Consider the following 26,918-nt stretch of genomic DNA (forward strand, 5'->3'; position numbering starts at 1 on the left):
ATGTACACGGTGCACAAAAACGTACAAATTACAATCATTACAAGCAAATTGGGAAGAAGTACTTTCTACATCTATACACACACACACACATATATATATATATATATATATATATATATATATATATATATATATATACACACACGTATGCTCTTGCTCAAATGTACTGTATTCATAGCACACGTTTAGGCATTAACTGAGTAAACCTCATGAAAATCTGTGAAGAAATGCGCAAGTTTACAATTAGGACTCTTCAATGTCCATGCTTTGCCTTTGACGGTAAAGTTGCCCCTATCAACATGGCCGCCACGTAAGCACGGAGGTTAGCTTGCTACCCGTGGCAGTCGCTACCAAGAGATTTCCGGGACTTTTCCCGCATCGAACAACCTCTACATAGGAAAAGATTAGTTTAAACGGAGACGTTATTTGCCCATTACAACCGTGAAGCCTCACACAATATCGTAACAGGTAAGCATTAGACGGATTTATTATTGTCCATTCCACATGTTGCGCCGTATGGTATGGTTTAATTTGCTAACGGGCTTTGCTAACGCTGTCATATTAGATGATGGTAAACTATGCTCGCTATTGTTTCACGTCACTGTGTGCCACGTAGTTCCGTTGTACGAACTCACAGCCGGCTCATCTCTACTCCGTCTATGTCCAAGCGAGATGACTACATATTTCACAACTGTGATGTTCTAACCAGGGGTGCGAAACAATGTTGGTGTGGTACTCAAATGAGCACCAGAGCTTGTGTTTTTTGCTGTTCCTTTTTTCCCCGTCACCGGCATCAGGGATGAACGTACAGTAAGCAAAACGGGGCCCGCGGGCACGTCCATAGTATCACACTGGCCCTTGCAGTCTTTATAAAGTAAAAATAAAACGTATATGCTTCTTTTATTTTCCTGTGTCAGTAGGACAAGCGAGCAAGATCAGCAACTTGGCTTCAGTATAAACGGGTATCGCACTGAGCGAATGCTTGCGAACATAGTGAATTTTTGGTTTTCAATTTCATCAGGTTTTGTAGCATGTTGGCACACCGTTTTGTTGCAAACAGTTTTTCTCGTCGCAATTTTGTTTTTTTAAGCTTTTGCGAACCCTAACAAAAGCTAAACTTTCTCTAAATTTGCAAGTATCCGCTGCCCAGTGACATACTAGCTTTAGATGTAATGGGCCTCATTCACAGAAATTTGAGTACTTGAAATTTTGCATAGTCTGCTAACCAACTTCCACAGACCATGCATATGCATATGTGCATATGTACTTAACTGTATGAATAATCCACCAATGTCTGTGCCTCCACAGTTTATGGCTGCATGTTAAAAAAATAAATTAAATTAAAAGACGTCAACCGCAAAAATTGAACAACACAACAATATATGGCTCAACTCTATAATTAAAAATGTTAAAACCTTATTTGCGATGTCCAGAACATGGTTAGCCCATTTTTGCGAGCTCTCAAGATTTTATTTACAGTATGTCCTCTATTGACAAGCTACAGAAATATTGTAAAACCATACGGTGCTTGGTATAAACGTAATATTTTACCATTAAAAATACAGTAACACCCCCCTATTGACACAAAAATGATTTGAGACACCCGATGCCTCTAACCTCTTCCCAACTGAACTGCAGTCAATATAAAGTAGTTTGAGTAACTCTCCCTTACTTAAACAAGGACATGTGACAAATCTCTCCACTTCTAGCGCTCAATATCAACACATTCTCATTACCTGATCTAATTTCTGATGCATTTTACCGTAGGTCACGCTTTATGTTGTCAGGGAGGAGTTAGCAAAAAAATATTCTTTAGCTAGGAAACATTACAGATGGTCAGAGAGCGCCACTGCCCTTTTTTTATTTGCAATGAGAAAAGCCCACTTTTGCCATACACACGTGTTAATATGAAAGTGCTGCTGACTCGCTAACTGACCGGATGTCCATGATCTCTGACTGAGTCAGTCCTATTGTGTGCCTGCGTGTGTTTGTATTGACATATTTATTCACTTGGCTGTTTTCTGTTAGGCCTTTTGGCTATGGCTCAAGATTTAATGGAAGAGGAAGGCATTTTTTTTGACGAATTCAACAAACTACGAGCACTCGAACCAGATGTCAGCCAAAAGACTTCAGAACTCAAGGAAGAGTGCAAAGAATTTGTTGACAGTAAGATCTGTCTTATATTATTCTCGCATAATATTGATTAATTTGCCTCATCCGCTGTCTGACAACATGCATGTTTCATTTTGCATCTTTTACAGAAATTGGACAGTTTCAGGAAAAAGTTGGTTGCCTAATTGAGCTTGTAGATCAGTTGGCAAAAGAGACAGAGACCGAAAAGTTCAAGGTAAGGTTGGGCCTTTTTGATGTATATCAACATCAAGTCTGCAAGTGTCACGACTATCATGGATTCTGTCGTTTTAGGCCATTGGAGCAAGAAACTTGCTGAAGTTGGTGGCCAAGCAAAGAGAGGCCATGCAACAGCAGCTTCAAGCTCTCATTGCAGAGAAGAAGACGCAACTTGAAAGGTAAATGACAACGAAAACCACATCTTAGTTTAAAATTACTCGTAGTAGTAGTTCAGAGTGGCAGCTGTCTGCATCTTTCTGCACAACTCGGCACTCTCGCACTTTAAATGGTATTCTTAGTTTACATTTCCTAACGACTCTCTGTACTTTAAGTGTTACGTCCTAAATGTTCTTTTTGTTACAGTTGCTTGTTGCTGTAATATTTGTGTAGCTCAAACTGCCGGAGACAAATTCCTTGTATGTTTTTCGTACTTGGCCAATAAAGATGATTATGATTCGGCTCACAACTCTACTGAATTTTTCACGTTGAAATTCCTAAATTAATAGGTTTTACATATTTATCTCAACTTCATACTGTTTTTGTTGTATTTTACACATACACACACAAAACCCACTTGTACTTATATAATTGTGAGGACATCCATAGACATAATGCATTTTCTAGCCCCTCCCATAACCCCAACCATCAAAAATGATTGCCAACCCCCATTCCTTACCCTAACCTCAACCATAACCCAATTCAAACCTAAACTCTAAAACCAAGTCTTGACCCTCAAAACGAGGTCTTGAGTTGTGAGGACCGGCCAAAATGTCCTCACTTCACAAAAAAATCCTCAATCTGTTGGTTAAAGACGTATTTTGTTCCTCACAATATAGTATGTACAAGTACACACACACACACACACACACACACACACACACACACACACACACACACACACACACACACACAACACAAAAATGTGTATTGAGCTATAGTTGAATTTACACTGTGGGCGGAAGACTACAATTAAGTTATTTTTAGTGTTTACAGGGATGGTCAAACCTTTTATACTGCATCCTTAGGCTGTTATTTGTAGCTCAGCTCCAAATGAACAAGAGGTTCTCTCAATTCCGACATTGAATTATGCAAACTATGTCAACTGCTATGATTGCCATACATTGTACACATCACTTTAGAGGAGACATTCACCAACCATCACTGATTGGCAGAAAAATCATCAGATTTGTTTTTATTATGAAAACAAATGATTTGATATTTGAAAATTGTCAATATTTAGTAGATAGAAGTTTTTATTTATTTTTATTTTTATTTTTTTAACATGTAATGAGATATATACCCTTGTTTCAGATATCGCATTGAATGCGATGCCTTGGCTAAAGTGGAATCTGAGCAGAATGAGTTCATCAACCAGTTTATTTTGCAGTAAGTATGTGCTTTTGTGCTCTATACCCTCATAGGTTTACATTGCTTCACATCAAAATCTCAAACTATAAATAAAACAGGCATGAACAGGCGACATCGCATCAAAAGGAGGATGGCAAACAAGTTCACACTCGCACCTAAACAAAACGCACAACTTGTAATGATACTAGGGTTGTCTGCCAAAGATTAAAAAAAAAACCCACTTGTTTACTTATAAGTCATTTGAGAGCCAACCGGCATTGGCAATAATGATTTAGCCATGAGGTAGCCGCACACGTCAGCAATACGTATTAAGACAAATCCATACAATTAAAAAAAAAAAAAAAAGGTCTCAGACTCATTTTACATGTGGCACGCAAAACTTAGTGGGAAAAAAATAGATGTGACACAAGATATGAAGACAATCTGTGGCTACCCAATGACAAATTGACTGGCTTGCAGGTGAATTATGCATTGTCATAGTGTTTTAATTTGTTCATTTTTTTTCTCTTTACAGTTGATTAAAGAAGCCAACCAGCACTTCATTAATGAGGCATTCAAATACTGGGAGTGACATTGTTCAGGTGGAAGAGTGCTCGTTATAAGTGGAAGGTTCAGGTTCAATCCCTTGTCCCTACTCGGTCCTTTTGAAGTATGCTTGAACCCATGGACATCGGTACATTTGGGTTTCGTCCCTGTGGATGCCTTGCAATGCCCTCTTTGCAGCTGACTTCAGTCTACGTAGCTATCTAACTGGAAGGTGTACAGATTGCACTGGGCTGAAATGGCACGGGATGTGAACGGTCGGCTATTGTGTAGGGACACTAAACCTCGTGTCTCATCTTAACTAAACCTAAACAGGAATGTTTGCAACAGGTGTATTTTATAAAGGTGGTAAAAAGATAGACTCACGGCTTTAATCATATTTTCTTTAGCAAGTTTGATAGATTTGATCTGCGCACAGTCATAGTCAAGACATACTAAATAGTCACAGAAATGGCCAGTGCCTCGTCATCTGTTTAAACAACTAATTAGACTATCTGTCAACTGCACACCAAAGAGTCTCTCATAGCACCAACTGACACAGGCTATGAAACCATAGCAGACAACATTACACAGTTTAGTAACCTCGACTCAATGCCGATCAAAAAATAAATCTGGCACGACTTGACCATGGGAATGGTATAAAATCAACATTGAAAGAACAAAATGCAAAGTGGCACAAATACTGTTATCAGAAGTTTTCAGGTACAAAATTGGAACGCGCAAAACGGAAGCACAAGTCAGAGGAAGATGGCACTGCTTCAAAACACATTTTCACAGGTGGCACGAGCAGTGGTGGTGATGCTGCCACGGGTGGAACAGTTGGCAGCAATTGTCCCAAATGCTTCTTTTGTTCCGAGCCACAAACAAAGGAGAAACTCCGCCAAGTCTGTACATTTCAAGTAGATTATCGTGTGAGGAAATGTGCACATGATCTACAAGATGAAAATCTTCCTGCAAAATTAAGTGCAGGAGACCTTATTGCACAGGAGACAAAGTATCATCCTAAGTGCCTTACCAACCTGTTCAATCGAGCACGTGCAAAGGTCTCACAGGATCAAGACGCCCCAAATGACCAAATATGTAAAGGAATTACTTTGGCTGAGCTGATGTCCTACATTGAGGAGAAGAAGCAAGATGAGGACGTGAAGGTCTTCAGACTTGCAGATCTTGTGAAGCTCTACACTGCCAGGCTAAATCAACTTGGAGTGGAGATTACTGCGCGAGTCAACTGTAAGCATCTGAAAGACCGCATTCTCATGCATCTCCCAAGGATGAAAGCTTACAATGAAGGACGAGATGTGTTCATGGCTTGTGAAGAAGACGTTGGCTCTATTCTCCGAGAAGCATACCAGACTGATCGAGACGAGCAGTTTGTCATGATGACCCAAATTGCTGAAATGAGGGACACTTCATCACCAGTGCTGCATGCACCATCGATCACAACCCGAGCTCCGTGATATCAACAAGTTCATTCCATGGCACCAGCTTGCCCTTGTTCCAAAGTCTCACTCCGCAAGATGTCTGTGGAGTGGAGGGCAATGGCCGAGAATTCACTCATTCAATAACTCAAGAGACGGGTTCGAGAAAAATGAAAGACTTGCCAATTTAGTACACTGAAAAAAACGATGTCTTTGTCCCGCCCCTCCCTGCAGACATGGCTTCTTCCAACAACTCTTTGACCAAGGATACGAATCAGGAATATGACTTGGCTGAGTCATGTTGAGAAACATTATGCAGATGACATATCAGCAGAGTCAACTTTGTCTTGGGCAGCATACCATGCCAGCAGAATGCCAAACCCAGACATTCTGCCATCTGTGAATGCCATGCTGCCCCTCTTTGCCGAGAAAGCCAGTTCACCATCTATGCTTCGGCATTGAATGGAAATAGTGAGGTCAGCAGTTCATCACCCCAACCCCGGCCAGACTCCAGTGATTAGTGTAGACCAACACCTGTATGCTAAACTGAAGCAGCTGCAATGGAATATGTCTGAACTATATGGCGAGGACAAGTTTGTAATGCTTATGGGAGAGCTACACACTGAAATGATGGGCTTCAAAGCTTTGGGCCATTGGCTTGATGGAAGTGATTGGATGGAAGTTCTCCAGGAAGCTGATGTTGCCACGCCAGGCATTGCTGAGTCTTTCCTGAAGGCATCACATGTGACTCGAACCCGTCATGCTCACCAAGAAACTGCATGTGCATTGTACATCGTTCTCAAGAAGGCCTATGATAGATATGTTGCAAACAATTCTGAACAATTCACAGACACTTTCAGCACATGGTGTGAACTGCGAAAAGCCGAACGTCCTCAGTTCATGTCCTGGCGTACGAGTTTAGAACTGGAACTTCTCCTCTTCACATTTTTTGCGATCACTACGTTCTGGTGACTTTGATTTGTACGAGGATACGTTGAAAAAATTGACACCTTGGTTATCCAGTCTCAACCACACCCACTACTGTCTCAGACTCATCCAGATGTTGCCAAAGAATTTCAGCAAGGCAAATTTGTTGTGGCAAAATCCCAGAGAAAGTTCTCTCTCATTGCTATCGATCATTGCCATGAACAAAACAATGGTGTAATGAAGGATGAAGGTGGAATCATTGGTCTTTCCCAGGATGCGAACACCCCTTTGAGATGGGCAGTGGCAGGACCAGAACTTGTCAGAGTAATTTCTGAGTTTGAAGCAACCATGGTAGGAAAACAACAAAGTTCTGGGCAAAGAAACCATTATGAACATACACGGTCGACCTAGAAGTTATTTGCTGGACAGGTTCAGGTGGTTGTCGGTGTAATGGAGGACATGGGGAACCCATTTGAGGAGGAAGGTCCGGACCTTCACAGACTTCATACAAAGGAGATCATGGATGAGCAGTCATTTGAGTGTCCAACCAGTCTCGCATCAAAGGGTCAGAAGCAATATGCAACATTTGTGGAAGAGCGACTCAGAACTAATACTAAGCCAATCACAGCAGCATGTGTCAGGAACAAGGTGGTACTGTTCAATGTCGAAGTCAACCCTTCAAAGAAATTACAAGACAGTCAGTCTCCTCAAAATAGAATTTTTGCTATTTGCAACTCTGTATGTTGCATGTCAGGCACGGAAAGGTGACTTGAACAATTTCTTCAGTCATGAAAACCTCGCATACACTCCATCCCTGTCTGCCAATGGGCAGCGACGTCCAGGGGAAAAGTCTGTTCTCATAGAATGTTTTGAAAAGAAAATGGCATCATCGAGTGAAGTGACACCAGAGACTGAAGTGCAAATCATGGATGGCGCAGCACTTGCTCACTTTCTTCGACCTGAAGGTTGCAAGACATTTGGAGACCAAAGCTGTCATGGCCTTTCTTCCACACATAAAGTCAGGCTTTGAGAGTGGATGTTGTCTGGGACTAGTATTTCATGAATCGCCTCAAGGCACAGACAAGAGAACGTGTCACAGGTCCTATTCAGCACAGACGAGTTGGAGCGTTGAGCCCAATACCAAAGAACTAGCAGCAGTTTCTTCGCCTGGCCGACAACAAGACCGACTTGTTCACATACACTACCGGGTGGGCACCACTGGGGCTGCACCACCGTGCCACGCCGACACTTGCCCCACAACAGTGGAGACTTCTGTGGTATACGTTGCCCGAAGCCAGTGCAAACCTGTCCAGAATGATTGACATTGTTGGAGCCATTTTCTCTAAAGAGAGTTAGAATTACTAAGTTTTTGATTTCATAGAGATTAGTTAAGTTGAAATAAGCAAGTATGGAAGTTATACTTTTTGTGTTACTTTTGCTTTGTTTTTGAAGTCTTAACCATAGTGTGATAATTTGTGTTTTGTATGCCCCCACTGGCCAGGTATGGCTACTACATTTAGATGTGTACACTTCCTTCTTGGAAAAGGTTTAAAAAGCAAGATGGCTACCTTGGCTCTGGTTGTGTGTGTGTGGGGGGAGACGAGCTATAGGCAGGCCTCTCGGCTTGTTACGGTTTTTCAAGCGTTATTGGCATTATTTATGATATTCTGCAACATTTCAAGCTGAAAGGATTATTTTTGTTCATGAATCAACTCCTTAAACTACCCAACATCCATAACCCGGTTCCTGACCTCATCGTCTGAGCAAACAATTATGTCACAGTCCACAAGTGACGTAGTATGTATTGTCTTGTGTAATGAGGGGACAAACAGTCAAATGGAGTTTATCCCAATGTGTTACCTAAAGATGGCGCCAAACAAACGTTTTTTGCCCCAAATTTAAGCTTTCAACAGGATTGCCAGGACATGTAGACAGCATTTGTAGACACCAGTTTATAGTTAATCAGCAAAAAAAAATGCAAAAATTTGTGTTGATTTGTCGTTTAAAAGATGTGTGCACTGAAGTGAATTACTGTATTCCACTTTTAAATGCATTGCATCAGACCCTGTCAAACTTGAGACGTACTGTATCAAATCTAATTGCAATGGATCAAACCGGATCAAATCGTTCCACTTTAAAATAAACTGTCTTTGATTTGTACCACACCGTGACTCCATGTATCGAAATACGTAGTTCTTTTATTGGAGAGATGCACATCCCTAGTCATTCCTCATTAATGCTTAAACAGAAACCAGGTTTTAGGAAATGAATAACAAGAAGTGGAAGGAGTACAAGTTAGATAGACATACTGATGACAATAACCTATTCTGCCCATAGAATCACTCATGAATTTAAACAATATGTCAACGTATCATAAAAAAATAAAAATGAAAGCAGCACTCCTACATAAAACAAAAAAAGTGATACATTTATACATAAATAAAAAATGAAAGCATACCTAATCTTGTCCCACCTTGTTTTTATTCATGCAGAACCAAGACAAGTGCAACAATCTTTGGTGTGTAGATGTGAATGAGTGACATATGAGAAACACCAAATGACTAGCATTTTTTTTTATTTGGAGGCAAATCAATCAGGCTAAAATTCACTAGTAAATAGCTAAGAACAATTATGACTAGCAAATTAAAAAGCAGTGGGAAAAAAAAAAACATCTGAAGTGTGTATTATTTAGTGCTACCTAGTGGTGAACTAATAGAATGCAATGATTTTGAAGCACGCGCACGACAGTGCCTCAAAGAGACCACACTTCGCAAGGCTACCACCAATTATTATTTTGAGTGAGCGAAGCAAGCAAGCAGAAACTCGTGGGAGTGGCGAGCAAGAGTGACTAGAACTCGCTGGAGCGGCTAACAAGAGCGGCTAGCGGGAGGAGCTAGCAAAAGCGAGCAAGAGAAAAGCAGAGACAGACAAACGGCGGGAGCCTCAGTGACCACCACCTGTAAGCCCCAACTGTGTTAGATAAGTAGCAGTCGACCCATTGGGTCCAACACTAGCTGCCTGCAAGTACCACCAGAGGCTAACTACATATCTAGTTCTTCACCTTCAGATATCCGTAGCAGAAATAAGGGGCGAAACATGTTAGCCTTGAAATTAATAGTGGGATTTTTTAAAACAATTTAGTTCAACGCTAGATGGTGCTAAATAATATCCACTGTACCTTTTAACAAAGCAGCAAATGAGGATGTGTTACTTCCCAAATAAGGCTCAGAGGGTAAACAGTATCCACCCATTCTCAAAACACAGAAAAGAGCAGACACATGTAGAGTCTTCACATTGATTTTTTTTGTCACATGATCATGACTAAAATGCCTTTGTAAATACAACAATGACATCTGTATACTTGTACAAAATACATTTAGGGTAAAAGCAGCTATCGCTACAAGGTCACTACAAAAACGACAGGGACCGCTGCATGGTCCTTATTGTTCTGTAGAGAAAAAAAAAAAATTGCGCAAAGAAATTCATTTTAAAGGGCCTACATGCACGAAAACTCCCCTGTTACACAAACATCGGTTTTGTGAAAAATTTGGTATGTTAAAGTTGTCGTATACAAAAAAAAAATTGGTTGTGTATAGAGGTACTGCAATCCCCTATCCAGGTACGTTTGACATAAACCCATGAAAATCAGATAAGCTCGAACCCCGAGATGCCAATTCAAAGTCATTATGCATTTAACATGCCTGAGTGGTGGATTGGTTTGAGAGGTGCAACACACCTCGCTCTCTGTCCTCTGCCTGTCAGATCGCCGGACCTCACTGAGTGTGACTTTTTCTTGTGGCGGTAACAAAGTGAACGTACCACCACTTCCAGCAAATATCGATGACATGAAAGATTGAACAGTTGCTATCATTGCATCGCGACATCTTACGTTTGGGAGGAATTCTCATATCGGCGGCTTGATGTTGTCCGTGCTGCCCGTGATATTTTTCTACTTCTCTAGATGGTGATCTTGGTTTGAAGAAGAAAAAATACAAAGAGCACCATCTGGAGTAAAAAAACAAAACAAAAAATCAAGTGGCTCTTGAATTTTCCCATCAGTACTGCTTACCAAGAAAAAGTTGTTGAAGGCCTAACAATAAACAAAATGAACTCATGAAATTTACAAGATGTTTAGTGGTTGGAGGACAAGTCCTTTTGTTTTCAAGCTACGCTCAAGCACAGATCATTTATGCATATGCGCAGCAAAAGATTGAGAGATGAATTCCCATGTGTTTTTATCTGTTATCAAAACCAAGCTAAATCGGAGTTCAAACCTACAGCAGGAGTAAGTTAAGTCATGTTCATTTTTATTTTGTATAGTCCTTACTCACAAAAACAGTCTTAAAGGGCTTCACAGGCTCACAGCTGACAAAAACTGGCCACATCCCATGATCCAAATCTCCAACCGTACGAGGAAATACCCATTTCGGGGAAAAAGCAGAAACTTTGAGAAGAGACCAAAGATGAGGATCTAAATGCACAAAATCTCATAAAACTTTGCACACGTTAGGGCTGGCAAAAAAAAAAAATCCACGTTAGACGTTTATTGTACCATTTTCAAAAATATTCCAATTCCAACGTGCCAGTGCCCCAATGTGCCAGTAGCCCAACATGTCCAGGGCTGCGAGAGCCCTTTTTATCTGCTCACAGCTCTAGTCTTCTACTTCTATTTCAACTGCTTTCTCTTCAAGTTGTGCTTCTTCTAATTCTTCTGCTGCCTTTCCAATTGTGTCCGCTTCAACGGCCTCTGCCGAATCATCGCGTGTTTCTGCATGTTTGTGTTCTTCTGTATGTGATGGGAGAGTCGTGTCTTCCTCTGTCTCGTCCACACTATCATCTGAGAGGACTTCCTCATTTTCAGTATCAACCGAGAGCACTTCCTCATTTTCATTATCATCCGAGAGTTCTTCCTCATTTTCAGTATCATCCAAGAGTTCTTCCTCATTTTCAGTATCTGAGAGTTCTTCCTCATTTTCAGCATCATCTGAGAGGACTTCCTCATTTTCAGCATCATCTGAGAGGACTTCCTCATTTTCAGCATCATCAGAGAGGACTTCCTCATTTTCAGCATCATCTGAGAGTACCTCCTCATTTTCTTCTATTATTTCTGCTCTGTCTTCCACTTCTTGCTCGTTATCATCTTCATCTGTAGCAGACTCCTCTTCTGTGGGCTTTATGGAATCATGCAAAAATGTTGGATTGATATCTTCTATTCCTTCTGTATGCCTCTCAGAAGGAACTGCCTTCTGTTCTTCGGCTACATCCGCAATGACTTCTCTTTCTGTTGATGGGATGTCTTCGGTGGGATCATAAAGAGGCGGTGACCCCCCTTCGCCCGTTTCCTCCACATTCTCTTCTGAGGGTACGGCCGCCTCTCTTTGGTCATATTCAGCATCAGCCCGCACCTCAGATAGTTCCTCGGCTGTTTCTACATTTTCCTCTTCCTCAGTGGTTTCCTCATAGTCCTCTGTGGCCCATTCTGTAGCTAGCTCCTCGATATCTTTCCAAGTTTCTGGGGAAGTTGCACTTGCTGGCATTTCTCCACTTTGACCAACCTGCTGAACAAAAGAAAAGACATTTGCTGTGGACTCAAAATGTTTGTGTTTGACATTAAAAGTTATGAGACAGGTGATCAACATTTCATCTTTTATTTTTCAGGTATTTTACACCTGGAACCACTAAGAAGCACAACTAAGACATCACCTTTTCTTTTAATTCCCCCCTAGTTTTTTATAGGAGCAAAAAGTATTGGAAGACAATTGGCAGATGTGTTTTGTTGGCCAGGTGTGCATAAACATTGACAAAGCTCAGTTTCAGATTTCAATACATACAAATACCAAATGCAAAGAAAAACCTGTCAAATATATATATTTTTAATTTCAGACTTTTGTCCCAGATTTTACGTGGGAGCGTAGTATCGACTGAGCGGGGTGTTGAATCATGAGGGACAGCTGCACAAAATTGCTTTGGAAACTCCCCCAGTGACGGTGCTTTCAGGAAACGTAGGAAATAAAAAATCAAACTCCATACTTATGTACACCATGTTTATGTGATTTGCAGAATAAGAAGTGATGGTCCGTGTACTTTTCGACCATTCGTAAAATATTGCCGTGACCGGTGTGCTGCCGTGAATCGTCTCCTAAAATTAAATTAAAATGGCAAATTCTGTTGAGTGTGTACATATTCATGGTGTATTGATTAAGGTGTTTGCCTCATAAGTGCAAAGTCAAGGGTTTGGTTCCCGTCACCTTTTTTATTTTATTTTTTATATAATAATACATATATTACTACAATTTCTTGACAACAGCCTGTATGTGTTTTAAGGGTTATGGTTGAGGTGTGTATATAAGTATTGTGTTCGATTTCTTTCCTACGTTTCCTGAAGGCACAGTCACTGGGGGAGGTTCCAAAGCACTTTTGCGCATCTGTCACTCATGATTCAACGCCCCGCTCAGTCGATACTCTGCCTCCATGTAAAATTCCCACACACAAAAAAAGAAACATAACAAAACCAAGATTTGAAACTGGGAGGAAAAAAAGATTTGAGACTGAAAAAAGAAAGTTCTCAAAGTGAAAATAAGTTTTGAAACGGTAAAGAATAAGATCTGAAAAGTAAAAACATGCAACTGAAAAAATAAGACCTCAAATGTCAAAAATATGAACGGAAGCGAAAAGTGAAAGTAATTTATTCAAAAGAATGACCGAAGAGAATCAAAATTTAATTTGACCCGAAAAAATGTTTCTCACACTTATTTTTATTTTGAATACAATTTTATATTTTGCAAAATTTAAGATCAACACAACAATTTTCAGTTCAAAACTACAAGGAATAATAAAATAAAGGAGGGGAAAAATACCTGTTTTTAACCGAAAGTCACACACACAATTGTACATTATGGAACTTACAAAAAAGCTGAAATCAAACAAAGGCCGGTCCAAATTTGCCACCGTTTATGCGGTCCACGGAGGCTACATGAGGAGTCGCCTTTGAAGGACGCAGAATATGAATTTGGACACAACTAGTCTGTGTGTGTGTGTGTGCGGTCTTGTTTTTGTGACATAGTGGGGCCGACATTCCAGGAATTCACAGAGTTGTGGGGGCCCACAAGTTTAGACCTCTTTTTGAGGGTCAAGACTTGGTTTTAGAGTTTAGGTGTGAATTGGGTTATGGTTGAGGTTAGGGTAAGGAATAGGGGTAGGCAATCATTTTTGATGGTTGGGGCTCGGGGGAGGGGCTACGAAATGCATTATGTCAATGACATGTCCCCCACGATGATACAAAGTGTGTGTGAAATTTGGCTTAATTATGCTTCATAAAAATTGTTTATTTACATTCTTTTTGATTATGTTTTTTCATTTATATTGCAGTGTAATACTTCAAAGTATTTTATTTTTTTTGGGTGGGGGCTGGAGTAGATTAATGACATTTCGATTCATTTCAATGGGGAAAATTGATTTGCTCTATGAGTCATTTGACAAATGAGATCTCACAGAATGAATTAAACTGGAAAGTCTAGGTGCCCCTCCCTGTATAACAAATATTTTACTGTACAAACAAGGTCATGTGGAAGCACAGTAGCTACGCACCTTGCTGGCCAAATCTTCAACAGGTCCGCCCATTTCAACAGCAGAAGGCTCCTCCTGCACCGCCTCAGGCTCTTCCTCAAATATCTGAAAAGGAGCATGAGTGTTATCAACGTCTCATCAATACTTATGGCAGAAGTTCTTTGAAGCTGATGTACTTGCTGATTCAAGAGTTTGCATTGTTAAAGTGCTCAAAAAAGCTTTTGTTAGCATGATTACAAGAGCTTTAGCTTGTGGGTGACTATTTGCTTAGTGAGTGCGAACTGTAAACCACATGCCAGCCCTCATAGATGAGAGGTGGTGAATTGCACCTGTCGATTTGCGCGCAGATCCCTGTATGTGGCGCATGCAGCACACACATCACCAAACACAAATTAGAATTAAAAAGTCATTTTTCAATAAATGTACACATTAAGCACCGTGTATATGAAATATGCACATTTTCCACCAAGTTCCATCTAAAAAAATACATTGTATTTTTGGTAAATAAAAATTCATTTAAGGTGTAAGCGCAAAGTTGCGATTTGGAACTTTTTTTTCCAAAAATAACTTTACAATAAGCTTTTTATTTGACTAGTTATGACTGAAATGCCTTTTAATTAGTAGATTAACACCTCAGCTGTTCTCAATGGGTACTCCTGCGACTGGATTCAGGTTAGAATTTCCCGCGCCCTGTCTGCGGATGTGACGTAATGTGCGTGGTGTGTATGTGAAGAACGGTATGTGCACTTTCATTTTTCGTCAGCAGGTGGCAGTAGCGATTCGAAATGGAACATTCTACATTCAGTAGCTTTAAGTTAAATACAACAGAACTGTACTTGGCCAGTGATTTGTGTAGCCCGCATACTACACTTTGACCATCACTGATCTACCTAATAAAGTTTATCCTTTGCCAACCTCAGCATGGTCCAGATTCTCTTCCTCTAGCTCCTCATCCTGTTCTAGCTCCTCCTCTTGTTCTTGCTCCTCCTCTTGTTCTTGCTCAACGAGGCTGGCTTTAGTTGGATCCTCAGGTTCGGGCACTAGGGAAAAAACAGAAAAGCTGTGCAGAATGTAAGTCTGTCACACTGTTTGACCAATTAATTAGCGCATAATCAACTTTGCAGTGAGAGGGCTGGTATAGTATATATGTCATTGGGCTTCAAATGTAATAGCTATGAAAAGCCAACACCCCATTGGCACCGGTATTTTTTTTGTCAATGTCATAATGGGACTAAGACAGGCTTTGCGGAATTGCATAGCAATCAAGTGGAAAATCAGTCAGGGCTGCACATAAGTGGTGTGCACTGTAAATATTACAAACGCTCCCGATTGGAGTTCCACTGCGCATGAGTGAACGTACTGAAAGGAATAACTTCATGGTCTGATTCATCACTTGCTTGGTTTGAGCTCAGCCAGACGAGCATGCTGCATGGGAAACTCCACCACACGTTTTATTTGTCGGACAGAAAATGAATATTTGGTATGAAATTAAATGGAATATTTAATAAATATTTAAATGAAACTAAATAAGAGTAATTTTAGATTTAAAAACATAAAAACAAGTGATGTGTTCAATTATAGTGGCATATATCCATATTGTCTGACTGCTTATTATTTAAATATAATAATTATTATTTAATGGGAAGGCACTGCCACACCCTGTGAGGAAAGAATGCAACGTGTCGCAAATAGGACGGGGCAGGACAGAACAGGAAATCACTACCGGCGCCGTGTGGTGGTGATGGGAGTGGCTATGCCACTGCTAAAACACCTGTAAATAATTGGACTCTTTGGCACCAAACAGATGTGTCTGAGTTTCTACTTAAAAAAAAATCCAAACATTTAAAGACAAGGTATTATTGATCACTTCATTACCCTCTTGTGAAGGTTCACGAGCAGAAATCACGACTTGGGCAACATCATCTTCATCATTGGAAGCCATGTGAACAGCATTGGCTTTCATTCCTGTGATATTATGCACATATCAGTGACAAATAACACATTTTTTAAATATGGCATTCAAAAAAACACACATGACTCTTAAAATGAAAGCAGATGCACTAGTGCAGGGGTCAGCAACCTATCCTGTCGAGAACGCCATTTTAGGTCGAACAAATAACCAAAATCTGTCTGGAGACGCAAAACATTTGAAGATTGTGATGAAGGAAACTGTTATTTAGTGTTAGTCTAATGTACTGAGGGCCCAAGAGCTCATTGGAGCTGCAGCAGAACATAAAATTATGCAGCATCCAATACTTTGAGATTCCTTTTCTTCTACTTTTCGTTTTCCATTTTTTATTTAAAAAAAATGTCATGCTCCATTTTTAGATTTCCGACCTTTCTGTCAATTGTTTTGAAATTTTTGACAATTTTATGGACAAGACTAATGGTAATTTTATGCTCTCCTTCCTTTTTGGACATTTTATGGCTATTTTTGTGTGTGCATTTTTTATGCCTTTTATGCTATCAATTTCTGACATTTTTAGCAAATTTGTGGACTTTTTATGGTAATTTTCAGGATTTGTTCATTTGTTTTTGGACAATTTATACTTACTTTTTAAACATACTTTTTTTGCCTATTTTTATTCAATTCTCTAACATTCATTATTTCATACTTCATTTTATGGTAATTTTCTGCGCTTTTCCTTTTTGGATATTTTATGATCACTTTTTTAGACATTTTTAGGTAATTTTTAAACTTTTTCATTTACCTTTTGTCTCTTTTCTGACGGCTTAAAATGTTGGACTAATACAAATGTTCTTATCTAAATCATTAATTCAAATTTAAAAAATAAAAATGTAAAAAATATGTATATAATTTATAGTAATTTATTTTAGAGATCACATGGTTGCACAGGAGAGGGCCTAAAGAGCCATATATGGCCCCAGAGCCACAGGTTGCAAACCACTGTACTAGCCCATTTTTTTCCTTTGCCAATCTCGCATTTTGACTGGGGACTTCATTTGGGGGACTTCAAAGCTCACGTGGGCACTTACGCCACTCAGAATCAAGAGTTCTGTTATTGGACTTATGTGCTTGTTATGGATTACTGGTACCTTAGTGTAAAAAAATAAATAATAATAATAAAAAAGCCAGAGCTATCGAGGTGTCAGAAAAGTACCACAGGTGACGACACTTAATGGCTTTCAAGGCCCTGTTATTGGTTTGCACAGCTAACCAAGGTAAAGTGGAAGAAGCTTGAAAATTGTGAAGAAAATGCAAAAGTGACACGATGGGCTACTTTCTAGGCTAGTCTACTTGTGGTGATTTTTTTTTTACAGTATATTCTGCTTTGCAAAATGGGGGAAAAAATAGCCTTGTGTACCGGGTAATCAAACTTCTTTTTTCTTTCCATACATTACTGCATTTCTCATTACATTCATTGCATTCCATTTCCACTGACAACAAAGTAGTTTTTTTTTTCTATGGAAAAATATATACTTGCCAAGAAGCATTTTGGCATCCTCAAAATCAAAGTCGCCATCCCCATCGGTGTCGTATGCCGCCAGTTTACCTAAAACACAAGCAGAGAAGCTTGTTTGTTCTCATTGTAAACTTGCCGCCACATTATTTATGAAATGCCACAACAATTTCATATTACATTATCGGTAATATTACATTATTAAAATAAGAAATGTACACACCGTTTTCCGATTTGTCATTATTTATTCAACTATAATTTTAATAAGAATCATGTACGTGACATGTGATCAAAAATTCCGTCCGTTACTGTTTTCTGTACTGTACATGTTTGAATGCTTACCAATTATTATTCCTTGCTGCTTCTTCCAAAAACTCAAATGGCATTGCTGGTATTTTGGATTTTGTTTGGTAGAAAATAAAAACCTAAATTAAGGCTACAATCGCTTCAAAGGGAAATGGGCGGGATGGCACGACCACATGTTATTACATTCAAAAAGACATCTAAATTTGTCAATTCGGTATGAAACCTTGACACACCAAAATTGGCACACCTTATGACATCGCTGCTTGATGACCAATCCCCTCCAGCTTTGATGTTTTGTTTTTTACTTCAAATTCATCTTTTCAGGATGTCTTGTTAACAAAAAAATAGACTGTCGATCTGTGGTCAATGTGAAAAGTTCAGTAAGATTTGGAAAGAAGGTCGCCTATCAAAGTATTTTTTTGAAAATAATTAAAAAGACGTGCTCTTCTTCCAAGTGTGCGTGTAACTGCCAGCCAGAGTCTTCTGCATGTCCCAAATGGCCGACGACATCTTGTTTCTTCAGTCCATTAGATACTTGTTTTCTAGTTGGACTGAGTTTACACGTTCATAATTTGGAAGGTTTGTTGTATAATGTTTTGTTTCAGACTTGTAAACAAAGCAGATCATGAGCAACGAACACAAAGTAGCAACATTTTGTCCAGACATATGTATTGAAATCAGGGAAGGCTGAACAATAACGATCTAATTTTAAAAAGTAAATAAATAAATGGCTGATGTGGCAATGGCTTGTCCCATGTTCAGTACTCACCAAGAACTTCCTCATAGTCAATTGGGTTGAAGTATACCAGTGCTATAGATGTCCAGACACCCAACAGTGCAAGAACAATGAAACAGGTGAAGAACGTGTTGCCACTTGAAGCGGACTCCATCTTCTTTGCATTTTTTTTTGTCGCCTGAGTCCTCGTACCACCTAAAACAGAAAGGAAAGTCTGTTGTTGTCCATCGTGTCTCTTACAAGACAGGAACGATTTATTAGAACAACACTGTGAAAAATTTGGCTTGACTGTGAGCTGACGTCTGTAACTGTATAGGGATACTTGACTCATTGAGCCATTTTCGGCAGTAAAAAGCTCATACTTTGTCCAAAATTAATTTGATTATTTTTCCTGAACAATGAGTACCGTAAAAAAAAAAAAAGTTTCCCACTTGCTGTTGACTGAATATGACATCACGTGAAACAGGTAACGACCAATCCCGCCTCACCCGTTTTCTGGGTTTGATCAGCAAACTGAGCCATGATTGGTCGCTACCTACTTCCTCAGCACAGGTGATGTCATCTTCAGTCGACAGCAAGTAGCAAAATGGCTTTTTAAAGGTATTAATTGGTCATTAAAAAATAATGAAGTTGTCACATTCATTATAGACAAAATAAAAATAAAAAGTATGTTCTTTAGTAATCACCATTTTAAAATAAGTAATTTGAGTGACATTGAGCGAAAATTGAAAAGATACGAAGAATAGAAGCTTTTTGTGAAAAGATTTTCTGCTCAACAGTGACTTTGACACTAATATTTTTGGTTTATTGACGCTCTGTGAATTAGGTTTAATGTGACAAAGGCTTTGATCATTCACATCATTCTTGAAAACGTTCACCATATCAGTCGTGATTCACAGCAATTGCATACACCGGCAGAACATTGAAAAGAGATACAATGCTGCTATCTGCTGGCCATAGTTTGTTTGTTTGTGATTTCACAAGTCCATCGAGTAGGCAGCACTGCGCAACAATTTCCACTGCCCATTTAGAAAAAAAAACACCTAATAAACGTCAATTAACGTTTTTGGCGGTATTCATTTGGATTTTAGTCAACGTCATTAAACGTTTTTGGCGGTAAAAGCGTTACGTTTATATAATCACAACAAAAACATACTATAACAAGTTTATTAACTCATTCACTGCCATAAATACATAAAAATAAAAAATAAAGATTATTAAAAATTAGGGGCGACAGGCGATAATTTTTTTTTATTGTAATTAATCGCATGACTTCACTAGTTAACTCACAATTAATAAAAATGTTTATATCTGTTCTGAATGTACAATAAAAAATTCTAGGTTTTCATACTCTTGTTAACAAAAGTGGGGAAAAAATGTTAAATAATAGAAATAGTTCAAATTAATTTTTGACGTTTATAGCCAATGGCAGTGAAAGAATTAAAAAAAAGAAAACATTATTAGAAATTTGGGGCGTCAGGCGATTAAAATTTGTAATTGTAATTAATCGTATGACTTAACTAGTTAACTCACGATTAATCACAAATTGTATATCTGTTCTAATGTACAATAACATTTTTTTAGGTTTTCATACTCTTGTTAACAAAAGTGGGAAAAAATGTTAAACTAATAGAAATAGTTCAAATGCATTTTTGACGTCTATAGCCCTCAATGGCAGTGAATAAGTTAAACATAACTAACATGTGTGGAGATAACTGACAAGGAGGCAATATAACGAATAGTAGTAGTACTGTAATACAGAACATTGCTATGGCGGTTTTTATAGTATCGTTTTTCATTAAACTACCTTCGACAGTCTATTAAACTCCCTCTGGAAGTGTCGTAATAAAACAATAAATATCCAAACACAGGCTCACAGATCTGCTTAATTTGTAAGTAATGCAGCTAGAGTCCGTTTGAGGCATACCAGTCCTGCTTTGGCAATTACCGTTAGTAAATTATACGCAAAACAAGTTGAAAAGCGATAATAAGGCAATGTAGTTTCGGGACATAGCGATAGCTAGCTAGCGCTGACTGCTGATGCTAACGGAGGCACTTGCTTACACACGTAGACTTCATGAAAGACAATACATGACAAGAAAATATGACATTGCTTTGTGGCTCAATAAAATAAAAACAAAATAAAATAACCTCATGAAACGGGCCTCAACAAAAAACGATGGAACCGCTAGAAAAGAACGAAAAATAATGTAATTTTTACTTAGCACTGCGCTGTTTGCTATCATGCTGTGTAAACTAAATAAACATGACCCGAGGAAGCAAAGCAGGCAGTTGTCTCAGGAGATTAGAAAGAAAATTAAACACAAGAACACTAAAGGTAAATGCTACAAGGCCACATCCAAGTAGTTTGATGTTCCTGTGACTGCAGCTCATCATATTATTCATAAATTTTAGATCGACGGGATTGTACACTGCTAAAAACAAACATGTTAACAAAAGAGTCATTTTCCTGCAGCTGGGGCGCCAAAAAATACAGTGAAATAACAGAAATGTACTTACTACTCCATAATTAAAACACAGCTTGTAGATTTTGCCTTATTTTCAGGTTGTTTTGAATATTTAAATAGAAACATCATCACATTTTAAAACAATTAAATTACCTAGAAACATTGTAAGTAATTAAAAATGTTATATCTGTTCTAAATGTGCAATAATTTTTTTCTAGGTTTTCATACTCTTGTTAACAAAAGTGGAAAAAAATGTTTAACTAATAGAAATAGTTCAAATGAATTTTTGACGTCTATAGCCGTCCATGGCAGTGAATGAGTTAATTTCTTAGTAATTGTACATAATTCCCCCCCCCCCCCTTTTGTTTTTGTTTTAACGCTGCATTTTACAGTCTATTCCCTTAAATAACAGAAAAATAATTGTGAAATTAAGATGATTTTGTATTTATTCATATTTTAACAATAAAGATATGTATTGTGTTTTTTTGTTTTGTTTTTGGTAAAAGAACACAAACGTGTTTTCACAGTTACAGATTTCATGTTAGCACAGACCAGTCTATTTTAAAAATTAAATGATATTTTAAAAATGTAGGAAAAACCTATAAAATAAACAGTGACATTTTGTTGTTACTTTATTTGTATTTAATTTTTGTGTGTAGCCAACCTCCCTGGACATAGCCGCAGGAGGGAAATTGAAAAGATGGACAATATAAACGTCACAAAAGAGCCCATAACAACCAACAAAGAAATTAAAGAAGAATTCCAAGGTCAAGAGACATCATTGTTTGACCGCATCATCTGTCATTGCTTGAGCCAAAATGGACGTCATAGGCAATGACCAGGGAGGCACACAACTCTCACTGGAAGTTACAAAAAATCACTCGATTGCAGTGATGGTCTCAAAAGGTTGTGAAACAAAATAGGAAGTTGAGGTGTTACACATAAAATCAATAAATTATTACCATCATTATAGTTATTAAGTTTATTCATACACCAGATTTAACTCATAAAATGCCATAAATTAATTATAAAAAAAGATGATTAAAAATGAGGGGCGACAGGCGATTAACATTTTTAATTGTAATTAATCACATGACTTCCCTAGTTAACTCACGATTAATCACAAATTTGATATCTGTTCTAAATGTACAATAAAAAATTCTAGGTTTTTACACTCTTGTTAACAAAAGTGCAAAAAAAAAAAAAAGTTAAACTAATAGAAAAAATTCAAATGAATTTTTGACGTCTATAGCCGTCAATGGCAGTGAATGAGTTAAACAGGTTCAGCTGACCAAAATCCATACAAAAATAACATTAAACAGAATAAAAAGGTAAACAGACACAAACAAATAATGAGCACATGTCTCCTATTCCCTGTCTGTATTGCGTGGATGATTTATAATGGCATCAAAGAAAGCATAGAGAAGGTTTACCTTCTGTAGGTCATTTATGTGAAGTCTACCTCTATTTACATTGCCATGCCATCGAGTCATTAGCACATTGCAAAAACTCTTCATGTGTTTCTAATCAAGCTGTTATCTTACACGTTTTAACCTTTTCTCAAGTGTTTTTTTTTTCAAGCACAACCTTATCTGTTGACCTTTCTTCCTCACCACTTGCCTTCCTTGCTCCGATCACAAAACCGCTCCGACGAAAGCAGTGGATTGGCTGAGTCGCGTCACGTTGGAGGAGGAATCGCTGGTGTGCTTGCTGCTTACATTTACAACCGTAATGAGCAGAAGACTACCGTAAATACGTTGCGCTGGTTAAATGAATGGACCAGAGTCCACCTTTTGTCCCTTAGGTCTAGGGTGTAATCGGTTTGCCATCTGGGACGTGGGGGAATAACTGTGCCACGTACACGCGCAACTTGTGGCGGAAATGCTAACAACTCCACATTGCTCAGAAGCAACATTACAACAGGCTAAACTGCAGCCCCATTGTGTGTGTTTTGTCCTTCACTCATCATACCCCGTGTTCAAAATGAACTTTCTTGGAACATTTATACAAACACCAAGGTGACTCTTGTTACTTGTCGTGCTACTTTTTAACAGCTACACTGTCGCGATACTGTAGTTGGTACAGTATTTTAAACACAGTTCCCTGTATTGATGGGTTCATTGTAGAACGCTGGAAGGCTTTATGTGCCGCGACAAGGCTTGTTTACAGAGTGGTTTTGCTGTAAAAGCTCTTCACCAGACGTTCCGCCAATCCGATCTGCTAGATGGGATCGTCTGATATTTTGCATTTTATGCAAATTTTGTGATTGGCTGTAATGTCATAATTCGCTGACCGTTGATCGGATCAGCGAATGAAGACTTCACTCTTGTTTACTCAAGGGACGTTCATCGCTGCCATTGTGCATGTTTGAGTCCGAAAGTTAGTTTACTTAAAGCCTTGCCGCCTGTCTTGTGAGGGGATCTCGGCACTTGTTGGCAGAAGTTCTGCCTCCGCATCCTCAACCATCCAAACACAAAGTAATTGCGTTTGCATAAGATTTGTGATTGATGTAAAAAAGGTGGAAAATTACGTTACGTAAAAAAATAAATAATAATAATAATAGCCTTGCTTGAATTAAGACAACGAACGGTTAACGTGGCATAATCACACCAGCTATTTAGATGCTCAGATGAAATTGCTTTGCGTTGTTGTTTTTGGTATTGGCATTTTGAGACTCCACAGCAGAAAGTATACCAAAATCTACAGAAATTGTAACATGATCAATAACCCAAGCAGGCAGTGTAAGTATTTAGGTCATGTCTCTTTGTTGTCTCATGCGAGTACAGTAATTTCTGGACTGCAAGCCGCCACTTTTTTCACTTGCATTCGACCCTGCGGCTAATATAAAGGTGCGGCTTATCCATCAGATCACAAGGCAGCGCACTATAAAGGAAGCGCAAGAGCGTCAGGCAGAGCAAAACAAACCAAGTGAGCCCAAATACGGTAGGAGAGAGCAACACAATTTGTGCCCTCATTATGGAAAAGAAAGTAGCGGGAACACGGTGCAGTAACATTAAAACACCTGCGGTTTATATGTTTAACAAACTCGAGTATTCCCCAAAGTTAGCTAGCGCGGCTTATAGTCAGGTGTGCCTTATAGTCCAGAAATTACTGTACTCTTATACCTTTATATAAAATCTAGTTGCAACCAATTTCCTTCAAAGCTTTGTCACAACAATGAAGTTCCCCATTTTCAAAGTTTTCTCCCTAAATGCAAAGTTATGGGCCTGATTTACTAAGATTCCAACAGTCGAGTATTCCCCAAATTTAGCTAGCGCGGCTTATAGTCAGGTGCGCCTTGTAGTCCAGAAATTACTGTACTTTCATAGCTAGATTTAAAGAGACAATGTTGAACTAATGAATGCAACGACTTAAAACTACTAAACGTAGAATCTTCCATTTCAAATCGCTACTGCCACCTGCTGAGGAAAAATGAAAGTGCACATACCGTTCTTCACATACACACCACGCACATTATGATGTCACGTCCGCAGACAGGGCGCGGGAAATTCTAACCCGAATCCAGTCTAAAAACTATTGGCCACAGGCTTGCAGGAGTACCCATTGTGAACAGCTAAGGTGTTAATCTACTAATTAGAAGGCATTTCAGTCATAAATGGTCAAATAAAAAGCTTATTGTAAAGTTATTTTGGGGAAAAAAGTTCCATATTGCAACTTTAAGTTCAAAGCATGCGCACTACGGTGCCTCAGAGAGACCACACTTCGCGAGCCTACTGCCAAATACTATGTTCGCAAGTATGCAATTACTAGACCGACAATTACATTTTACAATTACAATTACATTAAAAAATTTACTTTGATGTGATAGAACATATTTTGTGTATATTATTGAAATCAATATGGGTTTTAAAAATTAATAAACATTCCCCCCAAATTATTATTATTTTTTTAAATAAAAATAATAATATCACAAAAATATTACTGGAACCCCTTACACTCCCATATATAGTATATTTTTTACTGGTGCATTTCAACCAATGTCAAATGAATTTCTACTGCATTTTTAATCACACTTGCTTGCTTATACAGTTAACTATGTAGTAAACATGACAGTTATCATAGGCTGATAAATTAGCTGTAACTGGATGACCTAGTCTTTCCAAATATAAGATCTAAGTTGTTGGTTTCATGTTGAACATTGTAACAATATAGTGGTGGGTGGAGCTAAGGACAAAGCTGAACATCTTGTTCCCAGAGCTTCTTATATAAACATGCAAACATTGCATTAAAAAAAATCATCTCCATTTTCATATTTACATTGCATGCATGCATTGTTAGCAACCCACCCAACCAAAAATAATAATCGGCATTGTATCTAAAATGCCCCACATCTACTCAACCACGTGGCAATGCAAGGTTCAAATAACTTTTGTATTCATTTGTACCGCTTCTGGAACGCTGCATTAAAGCAGATTAATCAACTTTGTGTCTCACGTGTGGAAGCAAAAGTCCCACCCACTTCAACGTAACTCCAAAAGTTCTGAGCACCAAATTACACACACCCTAAACTAAAAGCCAACATTGATGTTTTATATGAAATGTAGCTGTACAACGTTATGGTATGTATCGTGCTATGATATCGTCGGAGCAATGCATTTGCATACGCCAGTACGTGGCTTTGGCACCAAAATAAAACTAAATGAAAAGTGTTTTAAACCCAGCACTTGGACGTACACGTTGCCACAGTGCTGTGGCCCTGCATCAAGTTCACGCTTAGCGTATAACGCACTTTATAACGTCCTTGTTACCTGAAAGCGAATGGGATTAGACGCAGCAACAATACCTTTCGTCTTCATTTTCAAATTGGCGTTTTCCGTTTGGGTCATGATTCTCGGTCACCAGAATTCACGGCAGAGTGTCCTGCTGGACGAGAAGGCGTGTTTCGAAAAGGAATTTGAAGCGCTTGTGCAGTGTCTTAAAAAATACCGAGCTCGTTTGTTGCCAGATTGATAAACCTCACAACCAATGGCTGCTCTCAAAAGAGGACCACGATCATTGCGTCATACACTGAAAACCCGACGAGGGTGGGAGCCCGGCTTAGTGACGTGCTTACGTGGCGGCCACTTTGGTGGGGGCAACGCTCTCATCTGAGGAAACGCATGTAGGAAAGTCAGAACTTTCGCATTTCTCAACGCATTTTTCAAGGTTTTCTTTTATGACAATGTCAAAGATATGCGCTATTAATACAGGACGTTTAAAAAAGGTGCACCAAAAAATATTAGTTGCCCAAAATGACATCACAACGCCTAAGGGCTCAGGTAACTTTGGTCACGTGACGTTTGTAAACTGAGCCTTTATGATGCATTCGAGGAAATTGGGAAATTGGAACGTTGTGACCTACGACCAGGTAAAGTGCACAAGACTGCACCTTTGAACTGGGAGGTCCGATTTACGAGTTAGGGGGTGCTGAGAGGGGAGGAGGGGGTCGGTAACCGGTTTTAACCTGACGTTGTTACACTACAATGGCGACCCCCATATATATATATACACATACACACACACACATATATATATGTATGTATGTGTATATATATATAACATGAATTGATTAATTTCATTAATTTGAAATAAACTTTATGTAACAGAATGTGATTTGTACTGACTGTGTTAACCAGAACAACAAACAATTTATCAGAATCAGCTATTTTTTGTTATTTATATTCACCTCGAACATCAGACATCAGAACCTTCCATCTTCCTCAAACGCAGCATATGGCACTGTGGTGTCTTTTTCAGCAGCAAGTGGCAAAATAAGATTCATCAAATTGGGTGGATTTTGCTGCTTAATTCATAT

The 26,918-nt window shown here is 38.8% G+C and overlaps 2 protein-coding genes across 5 annotated transcripts; one reads left to right on the forward strand and one right to left on the reverse strand.

Annotated features, from left to right (window-relative positions):
• Positions 1–307: 307 nt before the first annotated feature.
• Positions 308–9,067, forward strand: LOC147181772 (intraflagellar transport protein 20 homolog). Of its 3 annotated transcripts, none has more exons than XM_086093675.1 (6): positions 308–468; positions 2,029–2,166; positions 2,262–2,347; positions 2,425–2,528; positions 3,661–3,735; positions 4,232–9,067. In XM_086093675.1, the coding sequence occupies exons 2-6, from the start codon at positions 2,040–2,042 to the stop codon at positions 4,233–4,235; spliced, it is 396 nt and encodes a 131-aa protein (XP_085949801.1). In that variant the 5' UTR covers positions 308–468; positions 2,029–2,039; the 3' UTR covers positions 4,236–9,067. The 3 variants fall into 3 exon arrangements, with proteins under 3 accessions (XP_085949801.1, XP_085949785.1, XP_085949792.1); XM_086093659.1 differs by lacking the exon at positions 308–468 and adding an exon at positions 633–711; XM_086093666.1 differs by lacking the exons at positions 308–468; positions 4,232–9,067 and adding an exon at positions 633–711 and having other exon boundaries at positions 3,661–3,739.
• LOC147181773 (uncharacterized) lies at positions 8,784–26,112 on the reverse strand. Of its 2 annotated transcripts, none has more exons than XM_086093638.1 (7): positions 25,908–26,112; positions 18,669–18,830; positions 17,618–17,686; positions 16,047–16,136; positions 15,087–15,211; positions 14,193–14,276; positions 8,784–12,163 (listed from the first exon to the last, which is right to left on the reverse strand). In XM_086093638.1, exons 1-7 carry the CDS (start codon positions 25,948–25,950, stop codon positions 11,258–11,260), a joined length of 1,479 nt encoding a protein of 492 aa, XP_085949764.1. In that variant the 5' UTR covers positions 25,951–26,112; the 3' UTR covers positions 8,784–11,257. The 2 variants fall into 2 exon arrangements, with proteins under 2 accessions (XP_085949764.1, XP_085949773.1); XM_086093647.1 differs by having other exon boundaries at positions 8,784–12,160; positions 25,908–26,110.
• Positions 26,113–26,918: the final 806 nt, after the last annotated feature.

The sequence above is a fragment of the Leptonotus elevatus genome, chromosome 1 (assembly GCF_054856555.1).
Source record: "Leptonotus elevatus isolate MCC_2025b chromosome 1, RoL_Lele_1.0, whole genome shotgun sequence".
Taxonomy (NCBI): domain Eukaryota; kingdom Metazoa; phylum Chordata; class Actinopteri; order Syngnathiformes; family Syngnathidae; genus Leptonotus; species Leptonotus elevatus.